The 22,909-nt window shown below is 38.5% G+C and overlaps 1 protein-coding gene and 1 pseudogene across 1 annotated transcript; one reads left to right on the top strand and one right to left on the bottom strand.

Moving 5' to 3' along the window:
* The first annotated feature begins 441 nt into the window (after nt 1–441).
* LOC11415613 (elongation factor 1-alpha-like) lies at nt 442–4,744 on the top strand (annotated as a pseudogene).
* Nucleotides 4,031–18,543, bottom strand: LOC112419442 (uncharacterized). The gene is made up of 7 exons (XM_039831108.1): nt 15,092–18,543; nt 14,441–14,804; nt 14,032–14,371; nt 13,421–13,839; nt 12,105–13,330; nt 11,649–12,008; nt 4,031–4,313 (listed from the first exon to the last, which is right to left on the bottom strand). The coding sequence occupies exons 1-7, from the start codon at nt 18,541–18,543 to the stop codon at nt 4,031–4,033; spliced, it is 6,444 nt and encodes a 2,147-aa protein (XP_039687042.1).
* Nucleotides 18,544–22,909: the final 4,366 nt, after the last annotated feature.

Raw genomic sequence — 22,909 nt, 5'->3', positions numbered from 1 at the left:
AGAGTTGGAAGTTGCTGGAACGTGATGAAAATGCTACAAGAATGTAACAACTGAATTTATTTATTTATTTATTTATTTTTAATAATTTAAATAACACATTTTAAAAGGAAATGATGTGGCACAATACCATTGAATGACTGTGTAAACTGACTTTACACAGACGTGGACCACAATTAAAGTCATCAATTTATTGGTTATGAGAAAAATGAAAGTTAATTTCTGTCTTATTTTGTATTTAGCAATAATAATGCACACAACACCCAAAGAGAAATGAATAATAATAGATTAGGAAAACAAGCAATTTCGTCAAAAAAAAAAAAGTTGTATGCACTATATATATTCGAATACCGTAACCTTGTTTACTACCTTTCTCTTTTTAGGGTTTCAACGTAGAAGGTACATTTCTCATATTTCCTTTTTTATTTATGCATACATATCACCGATTCTTAGGTTACAGAATTGGTCTATTGTGTGCAAAGCTCCTTTTCATTCATAAAAACTTTCCGTTTCCTTCATAAAAACACACCCATCTGCTATCAACAAACGATGGAGCCGTTAATTTCCGTTTTTGTTTCTTTTCTGCTTTTTCTCTTCAATCTAAGGTGTACGATTGGTAAAAACTAAGAACAAATAAGAGAACGATTCAATTCTACGTTGACTCATTTTTTTGTGTGCTCCTAAACTCTTCAACCGATCACCTTCTTTTTTTGTTTTGCTTTGCTCGTTAACATTTGTAAATTTATGTGGTTTATTATAGTATACAATCTTTATTGTGTAAACACAAAATGCCCATACCGCTAATAATTTGATAAAATCATATAATTCAGTGTAATTATATGTGTCGGTGTCGGACACGCCTAATCCGAGGAGTGTCCGTGTTTCATAATGTGTGATTATGATATTTAGTTTTTTATTTATTTACTTTGTACAAATGTTTGTTTTTCCACTATGTTTTTCCTGCTCAAACATTCAATTACATACCCGATTTAAGTTGTATTTTTGTCGTTGATTTGCATATTTTTGACTTGTCAGAATGTGTTGTTTCTATATAGTATTTTACTTTATTGTTGAATGAATATGGAGATTTATTTTACTTGTCTTGTTTTCTGTGTTGAATTGACAGATCTGTTTGAGATTTCAAGTTTAAGTAGTGATGGTTGACACAAAGGTTCATATCAACATTGTGTTTATTGGTCATGTCAACTCTGGGAAGTCAACTACGGCTGGTCATTTGATTTACAAGCTTGGAGGTATTGAAAAGAGTGCCATTGAGGCACTTGGGAAAGAAGCTGCTGAGATGAAGAAGCGTTCATTCAAGTATGCTTGGGTGCTTGACAAGCTCAACGCTGAGCGTGAAAGAGGTATCACAATTGACATTTCTATGCAAGTTTGAGACAACCAAGTACTGCTTCACTCTCATTGATGCTCCCGGACACAGGGATTTCATTAAGAACATGATCACCGGGACCTCCCAAGCTGACTGTGCTGTTCTCGTCATTGATTCGACTACTAGAGGTTTGCGAGCTGGTTGGTCTAAGAATGGTCAGACCTGGGAACATGCTCTTCTTGCCTTCACTCTTGGTGTGAGGCAAATGATCTGCTGCTGCAACAAGGTATTTATATTTTTCAGCATTTGATTATTTTTATAATTCATTTATATAAGTATTAATTATTAACATCTATCTTCGCAGATGGATGCCATTACACCCAAATACTCCAAGGATAGGTATGAACTAATTGTGAAGGGAATTTCACCCGCTTTGATGAGGATTGGTTATAACACAGATAAAATTCCATTTGTTCCCATCTCTGGTTATAAGGGAGATAACATCATTGAGCGCTCGACTAACCTTGACTGGTACGAAGGTCCTACCCTTCTTGAAGCTCTTGACCAAATCGACGAGCCTAAGAGGCCTTCAGGCAAGCCTTTGAGACTACCACTTCAACATGTCTACAAGATTGGAGGTGTTGGAACTGTACCTGTCGGACGTGTTGAGACTGGTGTGTTGAAACCTGGAATGGTGCTGACTTTTGCCCCAACTGGGCTGCAATCTGGAGTTAAGTCTGTGCAGATGCATCATGAAAACATCAGTGAGGCCCTTCCTGGTGATATTGTGGGATTGCACCTTACAAATAAGAAATTGTCCGATAAGAATCTTAGGCGAGGCTATGTTGCGTCAGACTCCAAGTATGAACCGGCCATGGAGGCTGCTAAATTTACATCTCGTGTTATCGTCTTTAACCACCCTTCAAAGATTACCAAAGGATATACTCCTGTCCTTGACTGCCACGCCTCCCACACTGCTGTCAAGTTTGCTAAGCTTGTTACGATGTTCGATAGGGAATCAGGTGTGGAATTGGAGAAGAAGCCCATGTCTTTGAAGAATGGTGATGCCGCTGTTGTTAAGATGATTCCTATGAAACCCATGGTCGTGGAGGGTATCAATGAATATCCATCCCTTGGCCGTTTTGCTGTCAGAGACATGCGTCAAACTGTGGCTGTTGGAATCATCATGGTCTCGTTATTGGTAATGACGAGACCAATAACTGATCAGTTCCATAACTGATCAGAAAGATGATGTAGCAATGAAAGAGGCTGATTCTTCTCTCAACATAACATCCAAGAAGAGAAAATTTGAGATACTTCCTTTATCTGGATCAGGTCTCGTTATTGGTAATGACGGTCGTCTCCATCGCAAAAACATAATGTGTTCCGTTATGTCAACCAATGATAAGGGAAAGACTTCTGGAAATACCCCAGTGAATCAGCTCATAGCAGCCGACCCCGTTGATGTAAGAAAGTCACATTTGATTTACTATGGACTAGTGCTATTAACAATCTTAACTTTAGACTTTTTACTATTGACTGAAATTAAAATGATTGAAACTTGCATAAATTTCAATCAGTAATAGTGTTAAAATCATCTGTTTTATTAAAGTGAGGAACTTTGAATTAACAATATTTATCTCTTGGTTAATCAGAGTATTGCAGCTAGGCTACATTCAATTGAACTCCACGAGCCTGCAGATAGGAACATCAATCCCACAACAACAACAACAACAAGTGCAGCAAATGATGAGGACATGTAGAGAGAACACTTGGAATTAAATGTTTAATTTTCAATAAAACTGAAAAGTTCTTGATTAGTTTTGTCGTATAGGTTGTACATAATGACTCCAAAAGACATAATTTTTTCCTTTTCTTTTAGTTGTTTTTAGGAAGGATGACTAGAATTTATAATTCCCATGCCATGCTGCATTTTTATGATATATTTCAGGTTTCCCTTGTTTAGTAAAGTTTTGATTAAAGAAAGATATTTCAGTTCTGAATAATTTCTGATAGTAAATTTTAAGAAATATTTTAGTTAAAATGTAACTCTATTGTTTGTTACTTGCAGAGATTGCATGCATAGAGTAGAAGTAGTAAAGTTATGCTACTAGTTAGGGACTCTAATGGCCACACACAATATTGACAGAGCATGCAATTCTGGTGTTAGTTTATGGTTTATGTATCCTTAGAAAATACAGTACTGGTTGTTGAGCTTATAAATGCGGTTCAGAGGGAACTGCTTCAGTCAATAGTAAAGAATTTAAAGTAAAGAGCTGCTTCAGAGGAATGACTAGTCAATAGTCCTGGAATGCTAACATATATTCTTTAAAGTAAAGAGGTGTGGCGGCCGCGAACAGTGGCCGTGGAATGACTAGTGCTATTAACAATCGTTACTTTAAATTCTTTACTATTGACTGAAATTCATGTGAGTCTTTATATTCAAAATGATTTACAGGGAACTGTTTCAATCCTGAAAGTCTGTCCAAATGTATCAACCTCCACATTATTGTTCATCTCACTAATTGTGGTATTTGAGGACTCGATTTGCTTCTCTTGATCATCTTTTGGCTCAACAAGTTCCTGTTTAGCATTTATCCCCTCCTGTTGGTTGAATCCAGTTCTGCCTCGTATGTCAATTTCATCATCATCAATAATAATAATAAGTTCCTTCCTGAGAGTAGGCATACTGTCGATGTCCACCTAGTTTCTGTTGTCTATCAGGCCATAGATTATGGAGTCTTTCTCATCTGATATTTGACCAGCTTCTAAGCCTTTCGAGGGAATCATTTTAGTCTCAGAAGTAAAATCATAAATTGCGTGGTTCTTTTTCTCAGTAACTTTTGTAATTGAGGACTTCGTTAGCTTCCCTTGATCATCTGTTATTAGCTCATTGACTTTCTTTTTGGCATTTGTCCAGGATTCGGTTGTGTTTCGTATATCTTTTCCATAAGTAGGAATAGCATCTTTGGTTAGAGTATGCATACTGGAATTTAATCAAGTGTCGTGGTCAAATTCAGTTATGCCTTGCATATCCTCTCCCTCAGTAGGAATTAATCCATGTCAAGATATTGCATCCTGGATTTCAAACCAGGAGCAATTTTCTTCAGGAGCCTGGTGGAGTATGCTGTGATGTGGATATGGTGGAAATCTTGTATTTCAGCGCTATACGGAGATTGTGGATGACTTGCGTGGAGGTAATCCGTGCATTGGTTCAAGATCTCAGATGTTTCTTTGCTCTCTTATTTAATTTTTCCTACGGAATGACTTATCTGGTTTACAAAAGAATATCGTTTGATGTAATTAATGTTGCATATATCACATATGTGATGATTAAGGAAGCATGTATGTCATATTCATCCTGATATCTGTTTCTGTGGATGGACTTGACTTTCTATGATTAACCTTCGATTTCAAGCTTCATCGTGTTATATGCAGTATCTACTATCTAGTGCTTCCTGGAACCTGCTTTTTTTTACATGTTTTAAAACTTTAATCTCATATGGTATCTGTATGTGGATAACTATGCTACTAAACAATGGTTTTAGTATTTTAATTGGAACTAAAACTTAAATGTTGTTTCCAATGTCGTTTCTTTGGCAATCTCAGTATGTGAATTTCACTAGCCAGACATTTGGGAATATTTTCTTTCTATCATCATTTTTCAGCCTAATCTCTACCAGTTTATACTTCAAAATTTCTGTCTCATGTGGTTTTATTGGTCTTGTTAAAAGAAGTCATTTGATCATATTTGAAGACTGAAATTGCAAGGTCTGAAAAATCTCTTGTGAGAAGCCAAACAGAGAGAAATTTTGGGTGCACTGGGAGAAGCCAAACAGGTAGCCGGCAAGTTGGTTTTCGCACGTACCAACATGTAGCAATCGATTTAGATTATTGAAATCAAAAGATGGGGTTTATAGATGATATTTCCTTGTAGAAGAGAAAGAGATGATGATATATTTTAGGTTTCACTTGTTGAGTAAAGTGAATTAAAGATGTTATTTCAGTTTTGAATAATTTTGAGGGTTTAGCAGTGGATGTAAAACTTGTAACATTGGGATGTTACAATGAAAATCTCATGCTTTTTCTTACAAATATTTTTATAAATTCTGTCAAAATATACTTCTAATAGTATTTTATTAAGAAATATTTAAATTAAAATATAACTTGATTGTTTGTTACTTGTAGAGATCGTATGCATAGAGTAGAAGAAGTAAACTTATGATACTCTAGTTAGGGACTCTTGGCCACACACAAGATACATTTGGCACACATATGATTACTTTCAATTAATATCATTTTCTCAAATTATTACCGGTGTGACGTGTTAATGTCTTGTCCCGTTATGTATGTGTCTGTTATGTTAATCGCAAAAGTATCTCGCCAGATTACCACTTGGTCACACTCCCGCACAAGTACAACTACTTACACGTGTACCTAATCGTCAATGCGCAACACAGCATATAGCTTCGAGATTTCTGTGAAAGGATCATAAGATTTCGTTTATGCCATATCACACAACTGCAGAGCGCACATTAGTACCACTTAAGATTACTTAAAGAAGAAGAAATTTGATGAGAAAATCTATGTCTCTTCCTGATCATTGATCCCTATGTCTTCTATGCAAGAAAATCTACCTCATAAGTCATAACCTATGAACACAAAAGGAGACACTAGAGAGAAAATAAACAAAAAATAATATACGGAATGAGAGGAAGGGAAGAAAGAATAAAAGTTCACTATTTTATTTAGGTGGAATTTATTATTTAGGTGGTTCTAAAGAAGTTCACTACCACATTAATGCATGAAATCTAAGATTTACTCACTCTTTTATTTATTTCTTTGGTGTTATTTATTATATTCAATATTGTGTCAGTCCTCTAACTTTTTTTTAGATGATTCTTGTTTAAATTTATCTTATTATTATTATTATTATTATTATTATTATTATTATTATTTCACCTTTAGTTACTTTAAATTTTATTATATTCACCATTTACGTAATTGCTTAAAAAGTTTAAGTTCATGTGGTCAAGTAGTTTAGTGACAGAGAATTCATCTTATTATCATTATATTATTATTATTATTATTATTTCACGTTTAGTTACTTCAAATTTTATTATATTCATCATTTACTTAATTGCTCAAAAAGTTTTTAAGTTATGGTGGTTAAGTAGCTCAGTGACTGAAATTTACTCTTTATAAGGTGGATGAAAAATTTATCTTATTATTATTATATTATTATTATTATTTCACGTTTAGTTACTTCAAATTTTATTATATTCACCATTTACATGTCTTCGTGAGCTTAGCTCAGTTGGTTTGGACAATGCATAATGTATGTAAGGTCCGGGGTTCGAACACCGGCTGTGCTCGCGATTTTCGGATGTCAAACCATTAATTGATTTGAATCGTCGATCTTTGAACTCTCGATTTTTATTCTTGGGAAGGGAAAAAATGAGTAAAAACCCTTTTCGAGACTTTGGATTCGGGGGTTGGTTTCGAATAGGGAAGGTGTTAAGCACCCTAAACGACTTCGGTACTCCGAAGGAACCGCTTACCTAAATTATCTTGTGCTAAATTCACTTGGCTTACTTGAAAAATTATTACCTAAAATCTAAGTGAAAGAATGGAGGGAGAAGAAGTATGTTTTTGGTTATTTTTATTTGATTTGGAAGGACGAGTCCTCTGCCTACGTACCCTTTTGGGAAGGGATCAAAACCGACGTAGTTCCACTCAAGAATTTCTTTGGTGGGTTAGGTTGATTTTAAGATTTTTTGAAAATGGGTTTTAAGAAGAGAAAGAGGCCTCAAGGCATGAGATAAAAGAAATGAGTGAGGTTGATTGATTTTTGAAAAGAAATGGTTGAAGTTGAATTAAGTTTGATTGAGAATTTGATTAAGAAAATAAAGAGAAAATGTTGCTAAGAAAATGATTTTTTTTTTTGAATTTGACATATTTGATTTTTTTGATAAAAAGGTTTTTTTCTAAACTAACGGTGATAACTAACGTAACATCGTAAAAACTAACGGAAAGCGGTAAATAAAATGTGGTAGTGTCGGTGCATGTGTCGGTGCTTGTGTTACCTACATTATTACATCAATTCCTAGATACAACCCTAAGGCCTTTATGCCAAAATAAAATGCAAGAAATAAAATTACATCAATTCCCTATTTATACATACTAAGTCAATGACAAAATAATATAATGAGAAAATTAAATGTGCATGCTATGATTCAAGACAAAAATTAAATAGTTAGTAATTACAAGAAATATTATGATGAATGAGACATAAGAAATAATAAGCAAGAATTAAGACAAATAAAAATTAAGGTCATCATATAAGAGATAAACAAAGAACACAAAAGAAAACAAATAGAAAGGATTTTTAAAATTAGGGAAAATTAAAATAGTGAGAAAAAAAAATATTTTTTTGGAATTTTTCTAACCACAAAAATGTCAACAAAGTGTAAAAACAGTATTTAAAAAATAAAGATAATTAAAAATAAAAAATAATAAAACATTGGCTCAGCAGGATTAATTCTGGACCATTGGATTAAATCAATAGTCCAGATTCATTCACTGGATTCATCACAGCCATTGGATCCAACGATCCAAGGGTCACAAGAACAACATAGAAACAAAGGGATTATACTGAAAACACAGTGACCGTCAGATCAACGATCTGATAGTCCAAACAGAAACCACACCATACTCACGCAGAAAAAAAAAAATCCACCTGATCCAAAATCAAGATACACAGGAGCCCTCAGATCAAGGAATGATCCAGATCCAAGGGCTGTAACGCGATGGAGCACTGAATTGCAGTATGCGCATGTGCACAAGATCCAACAAAAAAGAAAGCATTATAAAAGAGTTTTAACAAAAAAAACATAACACAATTCAAAAAAACCTCTTTCTAAAAACCTAGAGAGAGAAGCTCCCACTTCTCTCTAGGAATCTCGCCAGAGCTGCTCCGGCGCGGTGGTCGGCCGGAGCGCCGCCGCGCCGGAGCTTTTTTTTTGCTTTTTTTCGAAAATTTTTTTACATCAAACCACTCCTCTTCCCTTCCTCTACTCGAATTCGGTATTAGTTTTAAAAAGGGTAGAGAAATTTGAGCTAGATCTACAAATTTAGTTTCAAAAAAACTTCATACAAAACACAACATAAAGTTGAAAGAAAACCATTACCTCTTTTTCCGATCTCTCTCTCTTTGTTTGAATCCGGTCCGGTTCTCCTCCCCTTTTTCCGGTTCGGTTTGCTCCTCTCCTTTTTCCGGTTCGGTTTGGATCTGTTTGTACAGTTTGGATGATGATGATTTGTGTGGTTGTATGGGCTGATTTGATGTTTTTGTTTAAGTTTTGTGTTGCTGGATTTTGATGAATCTATGAATGTTCTTCATGAGTTCATGTTATTTCTTTGTAATTTTAGTGTTTGATCTGAAAACTGGTTGGAAAAATGGAAAAATAGGGTTTGTGAATTGATGCTGATTTTTTTCTGACGTGAACAGTAATTTCGGACCCCTTTCCCAATGATTGGACAGGGTTTTTATAGTGACAAACTAGGGTTGGCTCTGGTACAAAACAATGACCAAAATGCCCCTGCAGCTGAGACTTGGGGACAAAGGCTTAACAAATAAATAAATAAATAAATAAAATAAATAAAAAGAAAAGAAAAAGAAAAGAAAAAAGAAAAGAAGAGAGGAAGACGTGAGTCTTCTTTCTTTCTTTGTTTTTTTTTTTATAAAAAAAATAATAATAATAAAATAAAATAATAATAAACAAACTAAAAAAAGACAAATAAAAAAAAATTAAAAAAAATAAAAAGTCCCCTCGGAATCTGACATGAGGTACTTCAAAGTATCCTCCCTGCCGGAATTTCGGTTGAAATGATTTTTAAAAAACGCCTTTTAAAATGCGATTGGGCCTTCTTTTTTTTTTTTTTAGACATGATCGTTACGACTAAAAAGACTATATAACAAAAATGCGTCATAAAAATGAAAGTGAGACGGTTTTAATTGTTGTGAAATGCGAACGTTGATTTAAATGTAAAAATAAAAACTTTTTGAATGACTAAAGACAAGAAACCCGAATTTTAAATGGTGAAAAAAAAACGAATAAAAGGGAACGTGAACCATTTTAAAATACGGACAAGAGATTTTAAACGGTCCAAAATTGGGGTATGACAGATGCCCCTATTTAAGTTTCTTCGTCACAAAGGTTTTAAAAGAGAACTTTTTAAACCAAAGGGTCGGAGAGACTTAAATATATAAAAACGCCAATTTTGGACCATTTGAAACGCCAGAGATGTAATGCTGATGAATGTGATAATACGACTGAATATGATGTAAGTATGAAGGTAAAGATGATGCAGAGGCTGACTGGGAGCCAAATGGATAGGTATCACTGGGGAAAGAAATGATAGGTAAGTATAAATGACAATGTTTCAAGGCGAAAGTAAAGACATGATTGATTGCCGACGAGTGGCGAATGTAAAGACATGATTGATTGCCGACGAGTGGCGAATGTAAAGACATGATGGATTGCCGACGAGTGGCGAAAGTAAAGACATGATTGGCCGACGAGTGGCGAAAGTAAAGACATGATTGGCCGACGAGTGGCGAAAGTAAGACATGATTGATTGCCGACGAGTGGCGAAAGTAAAGACAAGACGGACCGATAGGGTTTGCTAACATTGTGGGATAGCAAACACACGGTAAAAGTGAAGACATTGTAAAGCTTGGTATCAAGGGAATGACTTGATAAAGATAAAGTTGAGGGGAACAAGGAATTTGTCTGAAGACAAAGGGGAATTGTATAGACTGATTACTGATGAGACCTGCCACATGTTTGATTTGATGACATTTTGGAGTTAGACACACTGGGGGTGATATCTAAGGATATTGAAATAAGTCATTGGGTAAAAATGCAACTATGTATGAATGATATTTATATGCGTGCTATGTATGCATGAATGAATGAGTATGTATGAGACTCATATGATGGTGTAATGGTAAGATTGTTGAGACAGGACTGGGCAGGTCTACGAGGAGAATGGCCCGGCATCACTGTACGAACACTCAAAGCCTTCAATGGGGATAAAGTCACGGGGGATGAATCAACCATTGTTAGGGTACAGCCCTTAAACATACTGCTGAGGTAAGTCTTCACAAACTGTGGTAGAAGTCGCCATTTCATCAATGCAACACCGTACTGTCTTGTCTGAATAGTCATTGCTTTTTGTATATATTCTTTTTTTTGAAATCCCTAACTTTTACCTGGATCGTCCTTTCGGATTTTCAATCCACCGGGGAGACATTTTTTTTCTTTTTTTCTTTTCTTCCCTTTTTTTTTTTTTTTTGCAATGACTATTTCTTCTTTGTTAAACCTGCTTGTTTCGGACCAACTGTTGACACATACTTATGTGATACATGTTTTTAAAGATAATATGTTTGTCATTTTTGTTTTTTTTTGGAAAGAAAACATAAAATCTTTAGAAAAGTTTTCAAAATTTTTGCTTCAAATACTAATACTAAAAACGAAAGAAAGATTTTTTGCACATAGAATAAACAAGAATTCCAACAAAGGGGCACATGCTCAAACTGATTTAATAGAAATGGTGACCGGCTAAAGGCATGGCACCATAGATTACAAAGAGTTGGAATATGGTAATTATAAGGGATAGGTACATTGAACACAATAACCGCTATACTTCTTAACCACTTTGAATTCCATAGTTTGGATGCTTCAATATTAGAGAATTTCTGACAGTCAAGGTGTCTCGGGCGAGTGATGTTTCATCTGATGCAGTTACTTGTCTCGATCCTTAATTTTTGCATAGATCGCCCTTGCGGGTTTTCGATCTATCAGGATAATTTCCTTTTTTTTTTTTTTTTTTGTCTCTAATTTTTGCCTGGACCGCCCTTTCGGGTTTTCGATCCACCGAGACGCTCATTTTTGGTTTAAGCCGCCCTTTCAGGTTTTCGACCTACCGAGCTGTTCTTTTATATATTTAGACAAAGTATTTCTTGACTGCATCAAAATTCACAGGACGAGGTAACTCCTCTCCATCCATATTTGTAAGAATTAAAGCACCACCAGAGAAAGCTCTCTTCACCACGTAAGGACCTTCATAGTTTGGCGTCCATTTGCCCCTAGGATCTGGTTGAAAGGATTTGATACATTTGAGCACAAGATCTCCTTCCTTGAATTCGCGGGGATGGACTCCTTTATCGAATGCTTGTTTCATCCTTGACTGATATAACTGTCCATGACACAAAGCAGCCATACGTTTTTCCTCAATCAAATTCAACTGGTCGTACCTGCTCTGGCACCATTCAGCTTCAGACAATTCAGCTTCCATCAAGACTCTTAAAGAAGGAATCTCAACCTCTACAGGTAGTACAGCCTCCATACCATATACCAAAGAGAAAGGGGTTGCCCCTGTCGAGGTTCGCACTGAGGTACGGTATCCATACAAAGCGTAGGGTAACATTTCATGCCAGTCCTTATAAGTAACTACCATCTTCTGTATGATCTTCTTGATGTTCTTGTTTGCAGCTTCAACTGCCCCATTCATCTGAGGTCTGTAAGGAGAAGAATTGTGATGTTGAATCTTGAAGTCGTCGCACAACTCTTTCATCATGTTGTTATTCAGATTTGTGCCATTGTCTGTGATGATTCTGTTGGGAACACCGTAGCGGCTGATGATGTTGTTCTTGATAAATCTGACCACTACCTGCTTGGTCACATTGGCGTAAGATGCTGCTTCAACCCACTTGGTGAAATAATCGATAGCCACTAATATGAAGCGATGTCCATTGGAAGCTTTTGGTTCGATCCGACCAATCATGTCAATGCCCCACATAGAGAATGGCCACGGGGAAGAGATGACATTGAGCATAGACGGTGGTATATGAATCTTGTCAGCATAGATTTGACATTTGTGACATTTCTTGGCATGGTTGTAGCAATCAGCATGCATTGTTATCCAGTAATACCCAGCCCTCAATATCTTCTTCGCCATGGCGTGCCCACATGAGTGAGTTCCGAAAGAGCCTTCATGAATCTCGCGCATCAATTTTTCTGCTTCATGCTTATCCACACATCTAAGTAGGACCCCATCAAAGTTCCTTTTATACAAAACGTCTTCGTTAAGGAAGAAACGGCTTGACAATTTTCTCAATGTTTTCTTGTCCTTGTTGGATGCCCCAGGTGGGTACTTTTGAGTTTGAAGGAAAACTTGGATATCATGATACCAGGGCTTGTCATCATCAATTGCTTCAGCTACAAACACATAAGCAGGTCGGTCGAGAAATTGGACATTGATTACCGGCACAGTATTGTGACCATTCACATTGATCATTGAGGATAGAGTAGCTAAAGCATCTGCCATTTGATTCTCATCGCGGGGCACATGATGTAACTCTACTTTGTTGAAGAAAGTCAGCAAACGCCTTGCATAATCTCTGTAGGGAATCAATCCAGGATGACGAGTTTCCCATTCTCCTTTGATCTGGTTAATCACAAGAGCGGAATCTCCATAAATGACAATTTTCTTGATCCTCAAATCGATGGCTTCCTCGATACCCATGATGCAAGCTTCGTACTCTGCGATGTTGTTTGTGCAATCAAAACGTAACCTCGCAGTAAAAGGGATGTGAGTACCCTTAGGGGTAATGAGTACCGCGCCAATTCCACTTCCATAGACATTAACAGCTCCATCAAATATCAAACCCCATTCGGATTCCGGATCAGGACCTTCACCGAACACTGGTTCGTCACAATCTTTTGCTTTTAGATACATAACCTCTTCATCTGGGAAGTCGAATTTGATTGGTTGATAGTCTTCGATTGGTTGATGAGCCAAATGTTCTGCCAAGATGCTACCTTTGATTGCTTTCTGAGTGCGATACTCGATATCATACTCGGACAATAACATCTGCCAGCGAGCAATCCTTCCAGTTAAAGCTGGCTTCTCAAATATGTACTTGATAGGATCCATCTTGGATATCAACCAAGTTGTATGATTAATCATATAATGACGGAGACGCTTGGCAGCCCAAGCTAAAGCACAACAAGTTTTCTCAAGTACAGAATATCGGGACTCACAATCAGTGAACTTCTTACTCAAATAGTAGATAGCGTGCTCTTTCTTTCCGGTTTCATCTTGTTGACCCAAAACACAGCCCATGGAATCTTCCAGTACTGTTAAATACATGATCAAAGGTCTTCCGTCAACTGGAGGAACAAGAATTGGAGGTTCTAACAGATATTCTTTGATTTGATCAAAAGCCTTCTGACAATCATCATTCCACTTCACCCCTTGATCCTTGCGGAGTAACTTGAAAATTGGTCCACATGTGGCGGTCATGTGAGAGATAAATCTGGAGATATAATTGAGTCTACCAAGAAAACCTCTGACTTGCTTCTCTGTCTTTGGAACAGGCATTTCTCTGATGGCTCTGACCTTGTCGGGATCAACTTCAATACCCTTTTGACTGACGATAAAGCCTAGGAGTTTACCAGATCTAACACCGAAAGTACATTTGTTGGGATTCAACCGGAGCTTGTACTTTCTCAACCGCTGAAACATCTTCAACAAATACTCAACATGTTCCTCTTCTGTGCCAGACTTAACAATCATATCATCTACGTAGACCTCAATTTCTTTGTGAATCATATCATGAAAGATTTTGGTCATACCCCTCTGGTAAGTGGCACCAGCATTTATCAAACCAAATGGCATCACCACATAGCAGAAAGCACCCCAGGGCGTGATGAAAGACGTCTTTTCTCTATCCTCAGGAGCCATCCTGATCTGATTGTAGCCGGAGAAACCGTCCATGAAGGAGAAAACCTTGCACTTAGCAGTGTTATCAACCAATACATCAATGTGAGGCAAAGGAAAATTATCCTTCGGACTAGCCTTGTTCAAGTCCCGATAATCAACACACATTCTGACTTTGCCATCTTTCTTTGGAACAGGCACTATGTTGACCAACCATTGAGGATACTCTGATGTGACTAGGAAACCTGCATCAATCTGCTTTCGCACTTCCTCTTTGATCTTGAGGGCCATATCAGGATGAGATCTTCTCAATTTCTGCTTTACCGGAGGACACTCAGGCTTCAAAGGTAGTCTGTGTTCAACGACATCAGGGTCTAGACCCGGCATGTCTTTGTATGACCATGCGAATATATCAACATATTCTCTGATAAGCTCAATTACTCTTTTCTTGACAGATACATCCAACGATGCCCCAATCTTGATTTCTTTCTTGTCTTCCTCAGTACCCAGATTAATGATTTCTATCTCTTCCTGATGAGGTTGAATTGTCTTCCTTTTTTGTTCCAACATCCATTTGATCTCATTTGGGATCTCTTCATCCTCCTCTACCACAGCCTCATAAACCGGGACCTCAAAGTTGGGAGAAAGCATGGGGTCACTGTGTTCAACGGATTCACTTATGTTCAGTCTGCACATGATTCATGATTGATTTTAATGAGTAAATGCAGACCTTTGGTTTTGAAATTTAAAGGAAAAAGAGAATGATTTTTTTGAATTTTTGTATTACCATTTTTTCCAGAAAAAGCAACAAAAAATAAAAAGTAATAAAAGCCGTGATAGAAACGACGATTTTTATTTGTAATAAAAGTACTAGAAGCAAAACAAAGCCCTACATGATTTCACTTTCGCCTTGGGCAGAACGAAAGGAGTTTTCTTAAAAACAAAAAACAACAAAAGACAAGACAAACACATTACTTAGAGCGGGGTGTCACAGAAGGAATGTCAACAGCAATCCAGTTGCAGCAAGCTCCTCCAGGCGTCACAAAGACCGGTGTCACTCCTCCAGGTGCATCATCTAAAATTGCATTGGTTTCTGGCGAATCATGAATGAAACCAGCACTGTGGAAAGAACCTCTGGTAGGGTCGAACATCCCAGGCTTACTGTTAAGGAAACCAATTCCCTCCTTACGCTTGTTTTCTGGAAACTCCACTAGCTGACCCCAGCCTTCGGTTTTGCCTTCCTGAATTACTCTCCGGGCATCCTTCAACGAAGCCATACAAGTCTCAATCTTACCGACACTTTCTTCGGCAGAGAACCCTTGGAATGATGGCCCGTCTGAACCACTACCACCGATGACAGAGAAAGCAGACAAATTGCTGATTAAAAAGGCCGATTCGCCACTCACAGTGATCAACTTTCCACGACTTACAAACTTCAATTTCTGATGGAGAGTAGATGTCACAGCCCCAGCGTCATGAATCCATGGTCTGCCGAGCAAACAGTTGAAAGAAGCCTGGATTTCCATGACTTGGAAAGTAACCTGAAATTCATGTGGGCCGACCGAAATTGGCAAATCTACCTCACCATACACCGATCTCCTAGTTCCATCGAAGGCCCTTACCGTCACCTTGCTAAGTCTCAAAGGAGCCTCGAAGTACGCCAATTGGTCGAGAGTTGACTTGGGCATCACATTAAGTGCAGAGCCGGTATCTATCAGGACGTTGGATAACGAGTCTGTTCTGCAAAGTACAGAGATGAGTAACGCTTGATTATGCTTATTCCCCTCCGCTGGGAGATCCTCATCACTGAAAGTCAGACTGTTACACGCGGTCACATTCCCCACAATGCTTTCGAATTGACCCAGAGTTACATCATAATCCACAAATGCCTGGTCTAGTACTTTCCTCAGGGCATCCCGATGAGCACCAGAACTTGATAACAGGGCCATGATGGAAATCTTCGCAGGAGTTTGTAACAGCTGGTCCACCACCCTGTATTCACTCTTCTTGATCAGCTTCAAGACTTCATCGGCATCCTCAAAGTCAAACTCTTTGGCCTGCTCCCCAGCTTTACCTTTACCGGCGTTTCGCTCTTTTACTGGTTCATCGACCGGAACACTAACACTCTTCGGACCCACCGTAGGAAGGATGCGGCCACTCCTCAAAATCCGGCTATTCTCTGCGATATTATCCACAGCAACAGGTGAAGTTGTCTCACTTCCGGGCTCTAGAATCGTGCCTTCATACTTGTAGGGTACAGCTTTCTGAGCAGTAGTAGGCGTGGGCCTAGGCACACAGATTACCAAGGGAGTACCAACGGGCTTTGTACTGTTAGGGTTTATCACCAGCGGCCTCCTGGCTCTGAATACCGGAGTGACAACACAGACGTCCTTGCTCTCGGGTTCCCTTGTAACCACAAGTTCCCTTCTATTTAGGGGACCCTGCACATCATTCTGGACTTGTACACATCCACGAGGATCCATCAAACATATGTCACAAGCTTCATGATTGTGGTTGAAGAGAGTTGCTCTACACATTTTCACATGTATCGGTACCAGAGGAGTCTTGATATCACCTACAGAGAGAATGCGAGCCTCTTCCTGATCGTCTTGAATCATATTAACAGCAGGCCCATGAGTAGACAGAGGATTGTTCTGAGCCACAGCATCAGGGTCGGTGAAGGTTAACTCTTTACTATTTATCAGTTTCTGAACCTCTTTCTTAAGAGCAAAGCAACGCTCCACATCTTGGCCTGGTGCCCCTTGATGGTAAATACAATGAAGGTCCGGACGGTACCAGCGTGGGAGAGGGTCTGGAATGCGAGGAGGTGGTATTGTTTGGACTAGATTCTGTGCAAGTAAAGAAGGGAGCAATGCTCCATAGGTCATTGGCAAGGGGTCAAATTGTTGCCTTTGATTCTGCTGATTGTGAGGAACCTGAGGACGGGGTTGTTGCTGTGGTCTTTGTTGGTATGGTTGTTGGGGGAAATATGGTTGTTGAGGGAATTGTTGTAGGTTGTATAGTGGTTGGTATAATGGGGGGTAGTATGGTGCGGGTCCTTGAGGTCTGGGTGATTGATAGTTTGGGTTCTGGGGCGCGGTCATTTGTGGGGTGATGTTGGCAACAAAGGGGTGATTAGGGTACACGGGCTGAGGTCCTCCATGAGCCACCATGCTAACCTCTTGAGCATTCCTCTTTGGGTAACCATTCCCAAATTTCTTATTACCATTGGACGAAACCCCTGAAGAACCACCTGAAGAACCTCCCGAAACAGCTGCTCCCTTACGAGCCCACTCCTCGATACGCATTCCTGTTTCCACCAAATCAGTGAACTTCCGTGATGCACAGACAATCATCTTTTCTGAATAACAAGGGCTCAGGGTTTCATAGAACAATTCTGAAAGTTCCCTCTCATCCAAGGGAGGACGAATCTGAGCAGCTTTTTGAATGAAGCGTTGTGCGTATTCTTTGAACGATTCTTTATCTTTCTGGGTTAAGGACTGCAACTCTTTGCAACTTGGCGCCAGATAGGTATTATATTTGTACTGTTGCATGAAGGCCTCAGCCAACTGTTCAAAAGTAGTGACTCCTTTCAATCCCATGAACCAGGTATGTGCCGGACCAGTCAAACTATCCTGGAAGCAGTGAATGAGTAAGGGAACATTATTCTTGTAAGCTATCATCTTGCTAATATACATAGTTAGATGATTTTGTGGACATGTGTCCCCTTGATACTTCTCAAATACAGGCATCTTGAACTTTGGAGGTATGTTTACATCTGGTACCAAGCAAAGGTCATATATGCTTTGGACGACTGTTTCCTTTCCCCGCATATTACTCATCTTCTTCTCTAGAGCACCGAACCTTTCTTCCCAATCGATTGCTTTATCATCCCCCATTATACTGTCGGAGTGATAAATCTGCTCTTCATGTTGTGGCCCCACATGCACAGTAGGACCTGCTTGAGTCATGGTAGCTTGCGGAATCGGTTGACTCATCTGGAAATGTGCTGAAGTCTGTTGACCCTGTGTGAATGGCATTTCAGTAGCACCTGGACCAAAACCCCCGTTAGTTGCAATCGGCATGCCCCAAGGGTAGCCTGAAGGCATGGAATACTGAGGAGTAGCAAAGGGACCCTGGGGGCCAAGAGGACGGAAGCCTGAGTTGCCCATAGTTGCCATATTACCAGAAGAAAAATCAGTCATCAGAGGCTGGGTGAGACCGATAGTTGTAGTAGTAGTCGGAGATGGTTGCGGGGGACCCTCAGGTGCAGCTGTGACGACCACAACAGGAGTTGAATTGGAGATTGCTGCTTGCTCTCTCTCAGCCATCATAGTTTCCATCATAAGTGCCATTCTTTCCATCTCTCCCTTGAGGTTAACCAGTTCCTCTCTGAGCTGAGCGTTTTCCTGTTCTGCCGCTAACATCCTTTTCTTGATATGAGCTCGAGTGTTGTGAATGCGAGTGGGTTTGTACTGAATACGCCGGGCCACTTTGCTTTTCTGAGGCAGAAATGAGGAGAGTATGAGACTTGGATTTTGATACTTTTTTATGAATGCAATATGATGCATGATATGCTATATGCCAAAATATGCAATTTTTATATATATTTTTTTTATTTTTATTGAAGGACCTATAGAAGCAGTTTTGTAAACATACCAACCTAAACAAATCATAAAAAAAACAAAGTTGATTACAAGATAATTCCCTTTCTAACAACAAAGCCAAGAGATAAACTTTCAAAGTAAAACAAGATAATTCCCTTTCTAACAACAAAGCCAAGGGATAAACTTTCAAAATAAAACAAGATAATGAAGGTGAAAAACACAAGAAGGGGGGGGTTGAATTGTGTTTTCTTTTTCTCTTAAAAAATACTTCTTCTGATAAAACTTCAGAAGCAGTTTGATTGCTTCTGATGAAATGATCAGAGTCAGATTGCAGCGGAAAAGAACAGAGCAGAGAAAAGAAAGATAAAGACACAAGCAGTTATCCTGGTTCCTTCCACAACACGGAAGTAGTCCAGTCCCCCTTGCACTTCCAAGGAGATTTCACTATAATCACAAAGATTACAACTGCTCAATACTTTCTAAGTATGAGACTTCACAAAACTATGCTCAAGCACACAAGCAAGAGTCTTCCAATGCTCAAGCACTAAGCAAGAGACTTCTAATGCTCAAGCACGCAGGCGAGAGACTTCTAATCAAACAAAAATACAGAGAATTGAGTTTGAATTGAACACTTGATATACAATCAGTGGTGTTCACAATACAATACAGAAAAGACTCTAGACTTTGAATTTCTAAGATGTATCAAATCAGTGCAGAAATTCAGTGTGCTTTGTAGAATCAAATTGACAGAGTTTTGGCGCTTTTGAACTTATGTATATCTCTACTTAATCTTCAAGTCTTCACTCCTTTATATAGAGGCGTGAAAGAGACGTTGAGATAATCAGCACGTCTAAAGAGTCGTTTGAAATCCTTTGATTATCCACCAGTGATCCTTTGCCTGATTTGGGTGTAGTCCTTTGAAGAATAAACTTCAAATTCATTCCCATCTTGAGTTGTACAAATTCTGCAGGCATGGCTGTTGTTTTGTCTTGTAGCGTAGACAGAAAACAGAGTAGTGGAGGTAGTGGTTGTACACTTGTACTTTGTCAACTCTATTAATGAGAGACAAGTGCTCAGTGTTATCCATATATCCGTTGATACCTCCCTTTCAGTTCTTCGTTCTTCTTTGATAAGACTGAATTGAGAATCAGCAACTTTGAATCTTCAGTTTGATTAAAGGATCAAATGTAGCTTCTGGTGAAAATATTGCTTCTGATGAAAACTTTTGCTTCTGATGAAAATATTGCTTCTGATGACTTTCTGCTTCTGATGACGTCATCTCTTCAGGAGCAGTTTAGCTTCAGGAGCAGTTTTCTTCAGATGCTCAGAATTTCTTTTTCTTTCCATTGTTCTTCCAAGACCTATTGAAATAACTTGAGTAGCCTTTGGTCCTGTACACTTGAACAATTATTAGTAATAACCAATTGACAATTTTTAATACCTTGTTATCATCAAAACTTAATAAGGTTCATTGTGAAACACATTTTGTTCCAACAATCTCCCCCTTTTTGATGATGACAAACAATAGTATTTAAAATGTTCAATTGTCGTTGATCTAATTAATAAGTTGACTTCTGGGACAGAGGTTTGTAAGCTCCCCCTGAGTCTAATAGTTCTTTAAGGTGAGGTTTGTAAGCTCCCCCTAAGTTCTATTCTTATTAATTAAATTTCAATAAAATACTTATAAAATCAAATCAGAAGTATTTAAAAGAAATTTAGAAGTGGTTATAGCAGGGCTCAGTGCCTTAAAAATACTATACATTTACTCCCCCTTTTGTCATCAACAAAAAAGAATAAGAACAAAAGACAGAGTAGCAGAGCATATAACCAAATAAAAACATAATAAGTATTAGAGCAAGAAGTATCAGAGCATATGACATTAAAAACAATAAATATCATTAGAGTTAAAAAAAATAGAACATAATATTTCAGAAACAATGATAATATTTATAAATGAAGGTTAAGGTACAAAGATAAGACTACACAGAACAAAAGTAAAAACAAGCTAGAGTTGGGTGTGCAACTAAGGTTGGGCTTGCTTATACAGCTGTTCTAAGAGATACTTGATCTGTTCATCTTTCTTTTTAAGTAGCTCATCCTTTTCCCTCATTCTTCTTACATGCCCAGCATGAATCCTTGCAGCTCTTGTGATATACTCTTCTTCAGGATAGAAAGGAGTGATGTCCAGAAGAGGTACATAATTCAGCTCTTTGTCCTTAGCTGCTTCATGCATATCATCCAAAAGCTTCTTCAGCATTGCAGAGTGAGATGACACACATTTGGTTCTGAGTTGATCCAGCAACTCATCAAAGCTCTTCTGAAGATCTATCCACTGATCATAATAGTGAATAGGAGGTGCAGGAACTGTTCTGCGAAGAATCAGTGCCTGAATCTCATCACTAAGTCTGATCAGCTGTTCCTCTATATACTCAGACTCTAGGATATGGTCAGGGATGGGTGAAGGTTCAGTTTGAGTTGTATTTGATGTGGTTGGTTGGTCAGAGGTTAAGTCTATTATAGTGGGTGAGTCTGGTTGTTGTTGTTCTGTTGTTTGATGGTCAGGAGCTGTTTGGTCAGAAGCAACTTGTTCAGAGGCAGTTTGCTCCTGAACAGTTTGCTCAGGGATGGTTTGGGTTTCTGTTTGGGTTTCCAAAACAGTCTTTTCAGGAACTGTCTTAGAGGCCTTAGTGGGTGTTGGTTGCATTTCACCACCTAGATGTTTTTCTAAGTTGTGAAGGGTTGAGGATTCTTGGTGTTGGGGGTTTCTGAAGTAGTTGCATCTGAAGCTACTTCAGAGGCTTTTTGTGTGGTTGAGTTATGTGGTGAGTTTGTTGTAGGTTCTGGGTTTGGTTGAGGTTGTTGTACACTAACAGGTTCAGGATTATCTGGATAGAGAGGATGAGTAGGAGGCAAATTGAATTTCTCACAAAGTTTAATTCTATTCTTAGAAAATTCTATTTGAGTTTGCTCCCAGTCAAGTGTTCCTAAATCTGTTAGTTTGGTAGGTTTGGTTTTTAGAAGCTTGTCTATGTGTTGGCTAAGGGGTTGGTCATCTGATTCTGTTGATGATGAAGAGGGTGAAGAGGGTAGAGATGGAATCTGAGTATTAGTTGGAGCATTAGATGGATTACCTGAAGACTGAGCTTCTGGATGAACTGCTTCTGGAGCTTCTGAAGCTTGTTCTGATGAAGTTGCTCCTGAAGCTTGCTTATTCTTCAAGGCTTGAGAAAGCAGAGTTGCTCCATACTTAACAGTTTCTAACTCTGATGATAAAGCAGCAATGTCAGGAGTAGGCACATACCCTGCAGCCTTGAGACGTTCATCCCTTTCTTCTTCATACAAAATCTTCATCCTTTTCTTCTCTGCTATCTTGGATGCAGCAACCTCCCTAGTATACTGCTTCATTTCTTCAGTCATTTCGAAGCTGGGCATGACTATGGGCTCAGAAGTTGCAGTCCTTTTTGCTTTCTTAGGGCTTGAGTCTTCATCCCAGTTCTCTTCCAGTTCTTCCATCATTTGTTCCCTTCTTCCTTCAGCTGTCTTCAGATTTCTTGTAAAATTAGACCTCTTCCTTTTGATGGTCTGAAGAGCAGCTTCTCTTTTATTTTTGGGACTTGGAGGCTTTTCAGAAGCAGCTTGATCAGAAGCAGCTTGTTCAGAACCAGTTTGTTCAGAAGCAGGCTGTTCTGCTGTTTCTTAAGTACTCCTTGTCCTTTTTCTGATAAGAGGGACATCATCCAAATCCTCCACTTCCTCAAGAATGGTGGACATAGCAGATTTTTCCTTCTTAGCTTTCTTATGCTTCTGAGCACCCACCTCAGTAGCATCTTCAGCAAGGTATTCTTCCTTGGTGATCTGCTTCTTTTTAGATTTTCTGCCTTTGGCCACAGGCAGATCACCACCATACATTTCTTCTGGAATATCTTTCAGGCTAATTTTCTTGTTGTAGCTCTTGTAGTAGTCCAAGATGTAGGCCCTCTGCACATCCAGGGGATCTTTCTTGCAGATAGGGATGTGATGAGTGACTAGATCAGATATGACATCAGATTCATGCATATCTGTATCTAGTTTGCTGCATGTTGAAATCAGCCTCATCTTGACTAAGGTTGCCCCATTGATTATTTTCCCTGTGACTGCTCCCAGCTTCTGATTATCATAAATACCCACATCTTTCAGGGCACTTAGG

Source organism: Medicago truncatula, chromosome 2 (genome assembly GCF_003473485.1).
Source record: "Medicago truncatula cultivar Jemalong A17 chromosome 2, MtrunA17r5.0-ANR, whole genome shotgun sequence".
Taxonomy (NCBI): Eukaryota; Viridiplantae; Streptophyta; class Magnoliopsida; order Fabales; family Fabaceae; genus Medicago; species Medicago truncatula.
Note: the sequence above shows the minus strand (reverse complement) of the source record. Positions and strands in the feature narration are given on the sequence as shown.